General features: G+C 41.3%; 1 protein-coding gene across 2 annotated transcripts in view; it reads left to right on the top strand.

Annotated features, from left to right (window-relative positions):
• Positions 1 to 16,515, top strand: part of golm2 (golgi membrane protein 2) — a 79,480-nt gene that overhangs the window by 44,675 nt on the left and 18,290 nt on the right. For both annotated transcript variants that reach the window (XM_080214185.1, XM_080214186.1), the window contains exons 6-9: positions 3,115 to 3,289; positions 7,257 to 7,337; positions 9,131 to 9,436; positions 11,814 to 11,999. In XM_080214185.1, coding sequence (XP_080070311.1) covers positions 3,115 to 3,289; positions 7,257 to 7,337; positions 9,131 to 9,436; positions 11,814 to 11,999 — 748 coding nt within the window. The remainder of the gene's footprint in view (positions 1 to 3,114; positions 3,290 to 7,256; positions 7,338 to 9,130; positions 9,437 to 11,813; positions 12,000 to 16,515) is intronic.

Genomic DNA, 16,515 nt, shown 5'->3' with positions numbered 1-16,515 from the left:
CGTTAGAGGTAGGGAAATTTTTTGGAGAGGATTCTTCGAGACAGAATTTACTCCCTCTTGGAAATAAGTGGATGTATTAGCAAGAGGCAACATGGTAGTGGAAGCAGATATGTAATGACTTTTAAGGGGCATCTTGACAAATACATGAATAGGATGGGAATAGAGGGAAGGGTAGTGGGTTTTTGTTCAGTTGGGCAGCATGCTTGGTGTAGGCTTGGAGGGCTGAAGGGTCTGTTCCTGTGCCAAAATGTTGAAAACTGCAATCAAATGCACCTGTATGTATCATATAGATAATTGCAAGATCATGAATTTTGTTCTTTGCACTATCTAATAAAATAAATATTCAGACAGTTTCTCACATGATTTCTTTACAAAGTTGTGCTCGTAAAATCCAGCCGCTATTTCCTAAAGGGAGCTTGGGGGAGGGAAAGGATTTGATGCTCACGGAAGACCGCAACAAATTTTACAGGCCACAATTAATCTTCTACCAAGAGAGAACAGTTTAGATCATAGTAATCCCCTCTAGCATGCTTAGTTTTGGAGTCAGAGGAATTTTCCAGTCTTTTCCCCACAAATTAACGTTACTTCAGTGCCAGGTGGGGCACTGAAGTACCAAGCTGGTACTTGGTGATCTAATGGATAAGGTGAGCATTGATGGACCTTGATTATCTTTCCTTTTAAGCTGCTCCATGCAGCTTACCCTCGTTTTGTAAATGTATGGAATTGACTTGAGGATTCATAGGCTGGTCATGCACTTTCACCAGGATCTTGAACTTACATTATTCCTCCAGTGCTTTGATCTGTTGACCACGTTGCAGGCCGCAAGGCATCTGACAAAAACAGAAACAATGCTCCTAAAACAGCAACTTCATTTTTATAGCGCGAACCTGGTAGAGAAAGATTATAAAAAGCTTATTCTTTAATGAGATGTGCATGTCACTGGTGAATGATGTTGGCCCATCCCTAAATGGTCTTGAACTGATTGGCTTACTCAGCCATTTCATTGGGCAGTTATGAATTAACCATGAAAGTTATCTTGCAGTTCAGTTTGAGTTGGCTCACATTGCTGTCAATGAGCAAGTTAATATTCCTGAATTTAACCAGGAAAATGAGCTATCTAATGGGGGGGATGGTAGCATAATGGTAATATCTAGTAAGGTAACAGAATTATAATTTTGCACTTAGCAGCAATCTCCTAGAAATTACATGTTTGTTTTGCTCATTCAGAGGATGTGGGCTTGTTGGCAATGTCACCATTCATTGCCCTTCCCTAACTGTCCTTGAGAAAGTGGCCGCCTTGAATCGCTGCAGTCCATGTGGTGTAGGTACACCTACAGTACCGTTAGGGAGGATTTTTGACTCGGTGATGGTGAAGGAGCCGTGATATATTTCCAAGTCAGGGTGGTGAGTGGCTTGGATGGGAACTTCTAGGGAGTAGTGTTCACACGTGTCTGCTTTCCTTCCCTTTCTAGATGGCAGTGGCCGAGGGTTTGGAAGCTGCTGTTTAAGGAACCTTGATGATTTCCTGAAGTGCATCTTGTAGATGGGACACAATGCTGCATTGGTGATGGGAATAAATGTTGTTGGGTGGGTTGCCAGTCAAGTGTGTTGGTTTGTCCAAGATGGCATCAAGCTTCATAAGAACATAAGAAATAGGAGTAGGCCATCTAGCCCCTCGAGCCTGCCCCGCCATTCAGTAAGATCATGGCTGATCTGAAGTGGCTCAGTTCCATTTTCCCGCTTCCTCCCCATAACCCTTAATCCCCTTGCCTACTAAAAACCTATCTACCCACGTCTTAAATATACTTAGCGAGGCAGCCTCCACCACTGCAACGGGCAGAGAATTCCAGAGATTCACCACCCTTTGAGTGAAGAAGTTCCTCCACAACTCCGTTTTAAACTGCCCCTCCCCCTTATCCTGAGGCTGTGCCCTCTAGTCCTGCTGTCCTTTCTGAGTGGGAAGAACCTCTCAACCTCTACCCTATCCATCCCCTTCATCTTATACATCTCAATAAGATCCCCCCTCATCCTTCTAAACTCCGAGTACAAGCCCAGTCTATTCAGCCTCTCTTCATAGTTCAACCCCCTCAACTCCGGTATCAGCCTAGTGAACCTCCTCTGCACTTCCTCCAAGACCAAAATATCCTTGTGCAAGTGCGGCGACCAAAACTGCACACAGTACTCCAGCTGCGGCCTCACCAGTGCCCTGTACAGTTGCAGCAAGACCTCCCTACTTTTATATTCAATCCCCCTCGCTGTGAAGGCCAGCATTCTATTTGCCTTCCTGATCACCTGCTGCACCTGTAGGCTAGGTTTTTGCGACTCATGCACAAGGACCCCCAGGTCCCTCTGCACCGTAGCACGCTGCAGCTTTTCGTCCTTTAAATAGTAGTCCCTCCTACTATTATTCCTGCTTCTTGTGTTTTTGGACAGGCAAGTGGAGAGTATTCCGTGTTCCATCATGCTCCTGACTTGTGTCCTGTAGATGGTCCACAGGAGATGTTACTTGCTGCAGAATTCCTGCTCTTCTAGTCACAGTATTTATATGGCTATTCTAGTTCAGTTTCTGCTTTGGTAACCCCAAGGATGTTGATGGTGAGGGATTCAGTGATGGTCATGCTATTGAACTGATGGTTAGACTTTGTCTTGTTTGTGATAGTCATTGCCTGACACTTGTGTGACGCAATATTATTTGCCACTTGTCAGCCCAAGCCTGAATATTGTCTGGATCTTGCTGCATTTTCTCCATATTCTTCATATTATCTCCTTATTATCACAGCAAGGACAATTGAAGGAGTACTCCAGGAAGTCCACCTCTCTTAGTTTGAATACAAGCAACCTCTATTATTTATGACCAAACCAGTTTCTAAAGTCATGACTGTTTTCAGTAGCATTTCCTAACTTGTCCAGGAGCTTGAGCAGAAGATACAAGATGTGACGACAGTTAGACTTTAGCAAATTAATCTAATATTGATCTGGTGACCTTTCAGAAGTTTGAGGCAATAGAAGTCTATCTTCTGAGCAGAAGTTTTGCATGCTGCTGAAGTCTGTTAATGTTGCCTTTTAATATGATTTTAATCCCACTTACTATTTCTCTTTGCTTTGATTTCACAGCCCAGAGAGGAGGATGACAAAGCGGCTGATCCTCAGAAAGCTGACTGGGATTACAACAAAGCCAAAGTAAATCTCCAGATTGAGAAGCAGACGGCTGAGAGCAATAAACCCAGCATCAATCTTAATGAAGGAAACAAACTGCAGCCTCACCGAGATGATGACAAGAAATTACTAAGTAAGAAAGGCTTGTAAATAAATGGTGTCATTATGTAACCTAGCAACTGAAGTACTGCCTGTCAGTTAAGCATGTTCGAATAGTTGTTTGTGCGTACAGATACTGAAAACTCTGATTTGATGGATGCAGTCCAATTTGCCTCAGGGTCTGATTCATTTTTTGGTGTTTATATCACTGAGCTTTGGAAAAACAAATTGAATCTTTGGATCTATTCTTGCTCCATTTGTATGGAAAATGAAAGTGATACGCAATGCATTAACAACATTTCAGGTATGAGATTGGAGTCCAATTCTGATAGATTTGAAACAAAATGTGTGACATTTTAAGATTCTGGCATACCTTTAATTTGCAATCTGCATTCTTGGAAACAAATGTCAAATTATTTCGTACAAATCAAAAATGTCAGTGGAGAAAAAGATTCATTGCAATCTCGCCCTACCCCAAATACAAAGACCCTGCTATTGCACTGGATTTGCTAATGTGCGATCAGATTAGGCACAAGAAAACCTGTTCAAAGTGTACCAGGCATAACAGCACTGGAATTTTAAAGTCAGCACACCCAAGCAACTGATTTGTGACTGGTAAACATCTCTGAAATGAAATGACAGATTAACCCTTTTGCACGCTGAATGTCTTTTGGAACTTACGTGCTTGTTAAATGCTTAAGAAATAATAATTTTTCGGTTATCAATTTTTGTTCATTTTTCTATGGGATGTGGCAGTTGCTGGCATTTTTAGAGTCAACCACATTGCTGTGGCTGTGAAGTCATATGTAGACCAGGCCAGGTAAGATCAGCAGATTTCCTCCCCTAAAGAACATTAATGAACCAGATGGATTTTTACTCCAATCAACAATGATTTCACGGTCATCAGTAGATCTCTAATTCCAGATTTCTTTCATTTGAATGCAAATTTCACCATTTGCCCGTAGTGGGATTTGAACCTGGGTCCCCAGAGCATTACCCTGGGTTTCCAGGTTATTAGCCCAGCAACAGTACTGCTACGCCGCTGCCTCTCTGTTGTGAATCCGTAGTTACCTTATGTACAGCTGCCTTTGTTGATTGATGGACAGTTCAATATTTTGTGTTCGTGACTGTGTGCAAGGAAAATCTGCTGATTGACAATGGGGAGAGTGTAGAAATAATATTAATCTGGTGATCTTTCAGTAAATATGTAAGTCTCATTCAGCACATTTGGTTTTCGTATAACCCTTCTGATGGGTACCCATCCTCTATAGTATATATTAATTGGATGGATGTCAAAATATGTAGTCTGTCATTTTTGAACAAAGAATTTAAAGGTCAATTCAGTTTGTTACTAAGTCAGGTGACTGGGATGTTATGCTACCCACGCCATAATATGGTTGGCAAGGGTGGTTGAAGTGGCAGGCTGTTTTTAAGGCCAAATTGAAGAGAGACAAGAAGGAAGGGAACCCACCCGCAGTTCCTTTATCACCATTGCTACAAAAGTCCAGCTCCTATCTCCAGTATACTCCCTGGGTTCTCTGGTCCCTCCCTTCCCTTTACCCCAGGACCTACTTCAGACTTGACCTGCAGTCATCAGTCGTCTTCCCGCTCCTCCAGTCTATGCCCATTATTGAGCCAGTCAGATTGGCTAACTCTCTAGGTTAGAGCTTCCTGCCACTGTGGGAGTGGGAGTCCTACTCTCCCCTTGATTAGCCTGCCAATATTGTTGTGGGGCAGGCTTTTTCCATGTGTCAATTGCAGTGACTTCCAGGGGATGTGCAGTCCGTCCCTTGCCCCATACTTGTAAAATCTAGCCCCAAGAATTAGCTGAGACACTGTCTCAATGGATTAACAGTTATAAAGTCATTGAGGTTTACAGCATGGAAACAGGCCTTTTGGCCCAACTTGTCCATGCTGCCCTTATTTTTTTTAAACCCCTAAGCTAATTCCAATTGCCCGCATTTGGTCCATATCCCTCTGTACCCATGTAACTACCTAAATGCTTTCTAAAAGATGAAATTGTACTTGCCTTTACTAGTACCTCTGGCAGCTTGTTCCCGACGCTCACCACCACCTGTGTGAAAAAATTGCCCCTCTGGGCACTTTTGTATCTCTCCCCTCTCACCTTAAACCGCTGCCTTCTAGTTTTAGACTCCCCTATCTTTGGGAAAAGATATTGACTATCTACCTTGTCTGTGCCTCTCCTTATTTTATAGACCTCTATACGGTCACCCCTCAGCCTCCTACGCTCCAGAGAAGAAAAATCCCAGTCTATTCAACCTCTCCCTATAACTCAATCCATCAAGTCCGGTAGCATACTAGTAAATCTTTTTTGTACTCTCTCTATTTTAATAATATCCTTTCTCTAATAGGGTGACCAAAACTGTACACAGTATTCCAAGTGTGGCCTTACCAACGTCTTGTACAACTTCAAGATATCCCAACTCCCGTATTCAGTGTTCTGACAGATGAAACCAAGCATGCCGAATGCCGCCTTCACTACTCTGTCTACTTAGACTCCACTTTCAAGGAGCTATGAACATGTACCCCTAGATCTCTTTGTTCTGTAACTCTCCCCAGTGCCCTACCATTAGTAGGATAAGTCCTGCCCTGGTTCAATCTATCAAAATGCATTACTTCGCATTTATCTAAATTAAACTCCATCTGGCATTCGTCAACCCACTGGCCCAATTGATCAAGATCCCACTGCAATTGGGGATAACCTTCCTCACTGTCCACTATGCCACCAATCTTGGTGTCATCTGCAAACTTACTAACCATGCTCCTATATTCTCATCCAAATCATTAATATATATGACAAATAACAGGGGCCCAGCACTGATCCCTGAGGCACGTCGCTGGTCACAGGCCTCCAGTTTGAAAAACAACTCTCTACCACTCCAATTTTGTATCTATTTAGTTACCTCACCCTGGGTCCTGTGAGATTTACTTTATGCAACGACCTACCATGTGACATCTTGTCAAAGGCCTTGCTAAAGTTACTTCCCTCAAAGCTCATTCAACCTTGCATACTGTACTTTAATAGTTTCTTTTTCTCTCTTGCATAATTGGTACTTCTTGACCTTTGACTTCAGTCCAAGTATTTTTTCATTGTTGCCTTGTTTAGCTTCACCACATTTCACTGGCCCTTAAAGGGAACCCCCAAATCTCCATTACCAAAGCTACCTCTAGGATATTGGGTTTTTCTTGGCAAATGCTATTTTCTTTCAACAATTTTAAACTTTAAAGCTCAAGTCTATCCAAAACTGCATTCAGCCCTATAACTCAGCATGTCTAAAGGAATTAAAGAAAATTATTCTAACCCCTCTTATTAAATTTTATTCCTTTCCCTTCCTAAGCTACAAATACACTTCCATGCTTACCCTGTTGAAATCAATGTTTTCTGTTCTAATGGATACTTTCCCAGGGATTTTAATTTGTGGAATTCCTTCAATTTAGTAGGATTGCTTCTCTTCAGTTTTTCCTTCTGTTACTTCTTTCTTGCTGTTTTCAACCTTGGCATGTTGTTCCTTGTCTGCCAGCGCTGTGCCTGCGGTATGTACAGTTTGCAGCATGCATTGCAGCTGTTCACCAAGGTAACTTGGCTAGTTCTACATTCCCCTGTGCCATCTGTCACCAAGCAAGACAACAATAATGTGGGAACACAATCTTTTCCCAAGTTGCACAATATCTTGGCTTGGCCATATATCACCTTTCATTCCTCCTCCGTTGCTAGGCCAGTCTTCTTGGAATTCTCTACCCAGCAACATCAACTCAATGATTATTCAAGGACAAGACCCAATATCACCCCTGCAGGACAGCTACTGATGGGCGATAAATGTAGCTGTGTCAGCATCACTGTTTCAAAAGCCAATATATCTGGGGAGAAAAAAACATTTTTCAATTTGATCAGGCTTTTGCACCTGATTTGTTATTTTTAATCTGTTATCTGTATGATATAGAGTACTTGAACAGCTATAATTTCAGTATTGTCTTTACAGATCTGGGCAAAGCAGATGATGATGCTGGCATGCCTGGAATAGAAGAAAATGAACAGTCAAAACCTGTAGATCTTTTGAATGGTAAGTGCAAAGGGAAAAAAAATCAAATCTTAAAATTCAAAATTTTCAAGTATGTTTAGATTATTGAATTGACATGCTCGCAACAACTATCTATTTTGTGTAGTTACAACCTGAATTGTATGATAAAATGAGCTGGATTTTTTCAAACTGTTTAAAATCAGTGCAAATAATTTCTGTTGGGAAGTAGATTTACAGTCTCCTCCCTGTGCTGAAACTCTCATATCACCACTCAGCTAGACACTAGGAAGCTAACCCTGTGACTGTAGCTGGTGGAGTCAATATGGTCCCATCTATCCTTCTCTCCCCTTTCCCTCCCCAAAACTGGCCAATAGGTGAGACCATCAAATATTATAACCCCATCAAAAAATTTTTCATTTTTCCTGTTCTGTTTCCTTTATTTCAATACTTAGAGATTTTGCTTTGATTTAGTTTTCCCTGTTTCCCTCTTTTTAGTTAATCCCTGTGTTTTTGCGTAGTTGCACGAGCAATACAGACGTGAAAAAGTTCCATAACTGGCTATGTGCAGAACAGTAGGTCAGATTCATGTTTCCCCCCCATCTCTGTTAAAGCAATATCATTTGTAATAGCTCCAAGCTCACATTGCATTAACCATTTATTTTGAACCATTCAAAATGAGAGCAGACTGGCTACTAACGTAGTCACTGTTTAACTGAATCATGAACAAAAAGAAAAACTAAAGTACTTTTTATGAAATAGCAAAGTGTCGGCTGATTAGATTTGTTTGTTTCCACCTCCTACCCTAATCGTAGAAACCCTGCAGTGCAGAAGGAGGTCATTCAGCGCATCGAGTCTGCACCAACAACAATCCAACCTAGGCCTTATTCCTGCTTAGTTACCCTGCTAATCCCTCTAACATATCACATCCCAGGACATTAAGGGTTAAGTGAGCACGTTCACTCAACCTAACCCCACATTTGGACTGTGGGAGGAAACCGGAACACCCGGAGGAAACCTTCGCAGACACAGGGAGAATGTGCAAACTCCACACAGACAGCGACCCAAGTCGGAAATCAAACCCAGGGCCCTGGAACTGTGAAGCAGTAGTGCTAACCATTGTGCTGCCGTAATTGTTCAAAATAGTCAAAGTTATAATTTGACAAGTAATTCAGGAGAAACCTCTTCATGAATTTGGAGGCAGTGAGCCACAAAGATGTGGTATGTTTTGTGGAGTTCTCCACATTGGACCTTGGGGTTTGGACACGCGCATGTATAAAAGCATTACTGCAAAACTCTGTAGTTGCAGTGCCACCTGGTGGTAGTGTTTTGGAACGGGGAAATTTATTGAAGACATTAGTGAAATTTCAGCAGGTTTTATATGATCATATGATTATATGTATGGAAGGCCATTCAGCAGATCTGATTTATCCATCTAGAATAATCTTCATGACATTCCATGTATTTTTTTGTCTTTCACCCTTTTGTTCAGTGATAACGGGCTACGTTGGGTTGGGGTTTTGAGACGTGCGAGTCAGTCCATTTCCTAAGTTAGAAACGTGGGCCCATTGCCTTGGTCCATATTTTGCCTCCTGGAGATGTGGACAGACGGGGTTTGGGTTTTCCAAGTCCCAAGACAGCGTTGGAGTAATTTGGGGGCTGAAATGCGGCTGGTTGAAAGGCCTGCTTCAGTTATTGGGACATCAGACCAACTGTGCAGTACAGTTCTTATAACCCCCCAACCCTCACTCCCCTGTTAAAGTTTTATCCATTTTACCCTGTACATCTGTTTAAAGCAGAAAATTATTATCTCTATACTAAACAAATTATTTCCTCAGATCACAAGAAAAACAAACTGGTTGTTGAAGAAATTGAGAAGCGCGTATCTAGGGGTGCTGGGATTGCTGGAGACAAATTGAATGTGGAGGCTGAAATGATGCCTGTCCATCGTTTTGAGAGGGGTCCAGCTATGCAGGCTCCACCTCCAAAACAGGCCATGTTGTATGATAAGCAACAAAACATTGCAAAAATTGGGAAAGGCTTGGTTGTAAATGTGCCAAATCCTGCAGACCAGGAGGATCCAGAAGATGAAAACCTCCAAGTCAAAGCAGATGAAGTTGGAGAATCTCAGAATCGCCAGCCAGGTGGGTATACGCACTTTTTTTGGAGTGTTTTGTCTCCTTCAAAAGATGGAGTTACTCTAACAACTTGGCTGTCTTGGTTAATGGAGTGAACTTGAACAAGAAGGCACCCTGTCTTGTATGGCACTGGTTTGCACTGACATCTTATTCTGTAAGCTGCGATATCCAGATGCCTGCCGCAGCCACCAAGCCTGAGCCATTTTTCTTGGCAGTTTTTGTCAGTGGTGATTTGTCATTGTTCCCCACTCTTGGGGGCAGAGCAAGGAGGAAGTTGCCACTTCGACCTCAGCTTGAGCAGGAATCGAACCTGCACTTGGTGTTTTTCTGAATTGCACGCTAGCCATCTAGCCAATTGAGCTGACTGTCCCCCTTCATATTTCACCCATGTAAAATAATTAATGGGGGAAAACTCCCCCGTTCACTTTGAAGTGCAACCTATGGAAAATAAGATTTGGAATATTTGTTTGAAATTTTATGGGGCAGTATTACTGCAGTCCTTGGGTCTTGGTTCCAATTTTGCATCAGTGGAACTAAGCTTTATATTTTGTGGCCAAATAATCGCAGGAATTTTCTCCATAATTGTTGCCAATTACCCTATTTATTAATGTAAACATTCTTGTATAAAATATAGAATATGAATTTCAAACTCCTGCAATACTTGTTGGTGGAAATAATCCCGTGGACGTGTGGCAGGCAGGGATAGCAGGGTGATTCAACAGCTGAAATAGTTTGTTAAGAAAATGTTGTTGAGGCCAGAATATCGGACTAATTTAAGAAAAAGTTTGATCGTAGAGTATCAAATAATCTGTAGTTTCTCAATAATGAAGACCATACCACCAGTTGCCAATTTCATTATAATAGACTCCCTAAGATGCAGAAAGAGGCCATTTGGCCCATTGAGCCTGCATCGACACAGTTCTTAGGCCTTATATCCCCTTAACCCCATGTTTTTACCTGCTAATCTGTCTGACACTAAAGGGAAGTTGAGGATGGCCAACTGACCTGACCTGCACATCCTTGGAAACCAGAGCATCTGCAGTAAATCCATGTAGACACTGGGAGAATGTGTAAGCTCCACACACATCCAAGGCTAGGAATTGAACCCGGGTCCCTGCCGCTGTGAGGCAGCACTGCTAACCACTGTGCTACCGTGCCGCTATCATTGATCATTGTTGCCCTCTCAAAAATGAACAAAGTGAGAAATAATGTGAGTATTATAAATATATATTATAAATAATAAGTGGGTTACCAACAATCCTAAAATCTAAATCTGGGCTTAATCAATTTGTTCTAAACATTGGAGCTTTATATTAATGAGATCATTTGAATCTCTTGAGTAGATAACAATCCCATTACTTCAGGCTTTCCATTATTCTCCAGTATATACTAATTGAGTTTTTCTGGTTATGAATTGCACAGTGTTCATGTTAAATTTGCTAATCTTTCAGTGAGGGCATCCTCTGGCATTAACTGCACAGAGCATTTTGTTTCTCGGGCTTCTGTGACGTTTCATTGAATAAATAAAATCTCTTGTGGTTATGCAAATTATGGATCGGTAGGAGTGATTTTCAGGCCTTGACCTGGATTTTGGAGATCTAATTGCTTTAATAGATCAATCGAACTTCATGCACTCTCTTTATGGTACATGAGTATTCCTTTTGTCGATACCGCAGAATTCAAGTCAGTCAGTGTTTGAAAATCTGTTCTCAGTGACCAATCATTGTAAAACAAACTTAATTCGATATTGAGAGAATGCTAGTGATGGTGATCTGGAGCTTGAAATAATGGTGAAGTGAGGATGGCAAGATGAATAAATCCCGCTTGCCTGGTGTCCAGATGCAACAAGGAACATGAGAACAGGAGTGGGGAGGTGATGGCTGACTGGTATTGTCACTAGATTATTAACCCAGAAATTCAGCTAATATTCTAAGGACCCGGGCTTGAACCCAGCCACGGCAGATGGTGAAATTTGAATTCAACAAAAAAAAATCTGGAATTAAGGATCTACTGATGACTATGAAACCGTTGTCGATCATCAGAAAAACCCATCTAGTTCACTGAAGTCCTTAGCCAGTTGGGCCTATGTGCGACTCCAGAGCCACAGCAATGTGGTTGACTCTCAACCGCCATCTGAAATGGCCTAGCAAGCCACTGTGGTCAAGTGTGACAAGGGATGGGCAACAAATGCTGGTCCAGCCAGCGATGCCCATGTCCCACAAATGAATTTTAATAAAAGGAGCAGGCACTAAAGTGAGTCCATTATAGAACTCTGATTAAAGTGGGTGTTCCAATTTTGGATTAGAATTTGTTCACCAGAACACTTCACAAATTAATAAATTCCTCTTGATTTTTCTCCTTTCTCTGAACTGCACCAACACAGGTCCAGATAGACCACATCAAGGAAAAATGATGCATCATTTAGCCAAGGAGCCTGCTATGCAGCCACCACCCAATCAAGCTTTACACTTCCCTGCTGGTCAAGCCTTTCCAAATCATTTTGATCACCGTGGTGGGAAAGGACATGAGAAAGCAAATGGACCAGGAGAGCATCCTAAAGACCAACAGGGTAGGTTTCAAAGTCTCTATTTAATGGAGAGCCCATCTTTATCCTCTTGCTGCCATATAATGGCCCCCCTTTATTATAACAGGTTAATTCTCATATTAAAATGTAATAAATAGAATTATGCTACACACATGGCTAGTTCTTTCATTACATTCGTCTTGAATTTGAATGTTGGGACATGTAGTTTTTAAAAATTATTTTGTCGTGAATATCAAGATTGCAAAAAATCAGTTTAAGGACCTGTAAGCTTTTGTTGTTTGCAGTGTTTATAATGGATCAGGATTCTTTCTCATTCTGTGCCCTTTAAACATCATACGAATATAATCCATTTGATAGCTTCTGGGAAACCATGCATGGTGTATGTTCACAAATGTCTTTGGATTGCAGATAGACATGCGTAAATCTCCAATACTTGTGTCATTCACTTGGTTTAGATTTTAGCAACCAATGATTCTCTGCTCCTTGTGGCTGATTGCTACAAACTTAGCCCAGGTCTTCAGCCTGTTTGCTTGAGTGGGTTCGAACAGTAGACAAAGATATCAGAACTCTTCTTAACTATTCAGCTTGCCTGGGATTTTGTTTCTCCACTGTCTTAGACTTTGGTATGGACGCAGATCATCAAGTGATGGGCCTCCAAAAAATGTTTTAAATTCTTTTCAATGAATGTACGTGTCTCAAAAGCAATTAGGGATGAATAATAAATGCTGGCCAAGCCAATGAAGCCCATGTCCCTTGAATGAATTTAAAAACTTGTGCTAGCATTTATGCCCCAATTTATTGGAGGTGCTGAGACTATTCGATGAACTGTGTGGCAGATTTGTACAAATCACTGGCTTGCTTGCCCATTCAGAGGGCAGTTAAGTTAATCATATTGCTGTGCTCCTGGGGTCACTTATAAGCCAGACCAAGTAAGGGTAGCAGATTTCCTGCCCTGAAGAACATTAGTGTACCAGATTAGTTTTTACAATAATAGTTTCATGTTCAATATTATTGAGATTAGTTTAATTGAATTTCAGTTCCACCAGCTGCTGTGGTGGAATGTAAAAGTGTCCCTAGAACGTTAGCTCTTTATCTCCGGACTCCTAGAAAAGTACAACACGGGAACAAGCCCATGCTGATCAGGATGCTCTAACTAAACTAAAATAAAAGCTAAAACTACTAGATCAGCAACATTGCCACTAAGCCACTGTCTCCCCTTAAGTATCACATTAGCCTGCTCCTTACAGGGCAAACATTCAAAAGAAATGGAAGTCATACTGTTTAGATCTAGTAGTAACATCAGTGACTTTTTCCATTCATTGGACAACTGATAATTAAGGCAGGAAGGGAAACAAATGAGTATTGTTGAAAAAAACAGACATGGTGTTGAAGCATTTGATCTTGTGCTGATTAGGACGGATTCACAAGAATGTATATTGTGAAGGGAACAACAATTTGTACTGTATGAGAAGAGCGTGCTGATTGATTGGCAAGTGGACTCTGACTAGTGGAGGCATTGCCATGGAGAAAGCACAGGGAAAAGTTAAACTGTCAGCATGTCTCTCTTTCAGCGATACTCAAATTCTGAACTACCAAATAAATGAGTGTTAATCTTTGCAGTGCTTAGGTACATGTTGAAATTTTACACTTAATAGAACATTCGGTTATTCACTGTGCCTTATTGTATTGGTCCATGTAATATGCCACTTGCATAAAAAATAAAATTGCTTTCCCATAGCGGAATTATACATCTGCAGTAATACCCATCAAAGGATTAAAATGCTATGCAAAGTGTAGCATCTGTTTGCAATCATAGAGTACATTGAATAAAACGTGACACTGCAACTTATTAAACTTAACTTAACAGAAGAACCGTGCCCATGAAGAACAGCTGCACCTGTATTTTCCGCTTTTTTCAGTGCAAATTGGGCAACGAAATTAATCGTGGTTACTGATAAATGTGGCGCAACTTCACCATTATATGTCAAAAGCTTAACTTAAGCCTTTGGTGGGGAATTGTTTGTAATATGATGCCAACATAGTGCAGACACCAATTGGAAGTGTGATCCTTTTTATGTCACCATAGTGTTAGAGTTTGCTAGTGCTGAGAACTCTAGTACTAACAATGAACTGCATCCATCGTTGAGAGTACTTATCGGTATCCATTTCTACGTAAGTTAAGAGCAGAATACAAAGGTAAGTGGTATAGCAAGTTGCGTAGATAGGCACATCAAATTACAAAGAGACTGTATGGATTAACTAAGCAGATCTCTGGCTGATGGATTTCAAAATGTCCAAGTGTGTGTCATCCATTTTGGAGCAAAAGAGGACAGATCTGAATATTATGCAAATTGTATTTTGAAATTTAAAAGCTAAGGAACACTGGAGGTCCAAAGAGATTTATGTTTCCATGCACACTGATCACTAATGTTGGCAGGAAGAAAAGGTAATCAAAGGCTAACAGAATGTTAAGTTCTATGCTGTGCTCTGAAAACTTGTGATTCCAAACAAACCTGTTGGACATTAACCTAATGTTGTGAGACTTTTTACTGTGCCCATCCCAGTTCAATACTGGCATCTCCACAGCATGTCTACAACAAGAGAGCTAGAATATAAAGAGGAGGATGTTTTGCTGCTGCTATGTAAATCCCTGGGTGGACCACATCTGGCGAGTCTAGTACTGTTTTAGGCACTGCATCTTATAAAGAGATCATTATTCATGAAGGGTGCAATGCAGTTTCATCAGAACGTTACCAGGGCTTTAAGGATTGTATTATAAGAAGGAATTACTTAAAGTAGGCTAGTATTCTGTGGAACATAAAATAGTAAAGGATAATTTTGATATGTTTAGAATTTTGAAAATAAATTCTAGGGTAGATGAGTTTTTCTGCTGGCGGATGAAACTAGGTTAAGGGGAAAGCCTTAAAATTAAAGCTAGATCATTCAAGAGAAAATTGAGAATTGAGAAACCATTTTTTTCGTTGTGGGATCATCTTTCACTATAGTGGTTGATGCTATCTCAGTCAATTTTGATTTATTATCACATGTATTAGCATACAGTGAAAATGATTGTTTCTTGCATACTGTACATAGGGAAGGAAAGGAGAGAGTTCAGAATGTAGTGTTATAGTCATAGCTAGGGTGTAGAACAAGATCAGCTTAATGTGAGGTAGGTCCATTCAAAAATCTGATGGCAGCAGCGAAGAAGCTGTTGTTGAGTCAGTTGGTACGTGATGTTTAGACTTTTATATCTTTTTCCTGATGGAAGAAGGTGGAAGAGAGAATGTTCAGGATGTGTGGGGTTTTTAATTATGCTGGCTGCTTTTCTGAGGCAGTGAGAAATGTAGACAGTGCCAGTGGGAGGTCTGTTTGAGTGATGGATTGGGCTTTGTTCATGATCCTTTGTATTTTCTTTTGGTCGTGGGCAGAGCAGGAGCTGTACCAAACCATGATACAATCGGAAAGAATGCTTTCACTGGTGCATCTGTAGAGGTTGGTGAGAGTTGTAACGGACATGCCAAATTTCCTTAGTCCAAAAAGTAGCGGCATTGGTGGACTTTCTTAACTACAGCGTCTGCACAGAGGGACTAGAATAAGTTGTTGGTGATCTGCACACCTAAATACCTGAAGCCGTTGACCATTTCTATTTCATCCCCATTGATGTAGACAGGGCCATGCCCTCCACTACTCTTTCTGAAGTTGATGACTGTCTCCTTCATTTCGTTGACATTGAGGGAAAGATTATTGTCGAATCACCAGTTCACCAGATTCTCTATCTCTTTCCTGTACTATGTCTCGTTATTGTTTGATGCCTGACCCATAGCAGTGGTGTATTCAGCAAACTTGAAAATCAAATTGGAGGGGAATTCAGCCACACAGTCATAAGTATATAAGGAGTTTAGTAAAGGGCTGAGAACACAGCCTTGTGGGGCACCAGTGAACATGAGAACATAAGAAATAGGAGCAGGAGTAGGCCATCTAGCCCTTTTGAGCCTGCCCCACCATTCAATAAGATCATGGCTGATCTGAAAGTGGTTCAGTTCCACTTACCCACCTGCTCCCCATAACCCTTAATTCCCTTATCGATCAGAAATCTATCTACCTGTGACTTACACAGTGCTGAGGATGATCATGGAGGAGGTCTTATTGCTTATCCTTACTAACTGCAGTTGGTGGCTTAGGAAATCCAGAATCCAGTTGGAGAGGGGGAAGCCAAGCCCGAGGTCACATAGTTTGGAGAGAGACTCGTAGGAATAATGCTGTTAAAGGCTGCGCTGTAGTCTGTGAATAGGAGTCTGATGTAGGTGTCTTTGTTATCTAGGTGTTCCAGTTTGACTGTAGGGGCAGGAAGATGGCATCTGCCATGGACCTGTTGCAGTGATTGGTGAACTGTTTGTGTTTTTAACTCCCATGGGTATCAAATGTAGAACCAAGGCAAGTGGAAGTATGGATCAGCAATAATCTCACTGACACAACCAACTTGCAAGACTGTGTAGCCAACTTGTTCCCATGCTCCTATTACACCTATCATCCAAAGTCT

The sequence above is a fragment of the Carcharhinus amblyrhynchos genome, chromosome 28 (genome assembly GCF_965287045.1).
Source record: "Carcharhinus amblyrhynchos chromosome 28, sCarAmb.v2.hapA, whole genome shotgun sequence".
NCBI lineage: Eukaryota > Metazoa > Chordata > Chondrichthyes > Carcharhiniformes > Carcharhinidae > Carcharhinus > Carcharhinus amblyrhynchos.
The sequence above is the reverse complement of the archived record's forward strand: the minus strand, read 5'-3'. Positions and strand labels throughout refer to the sequence as shown.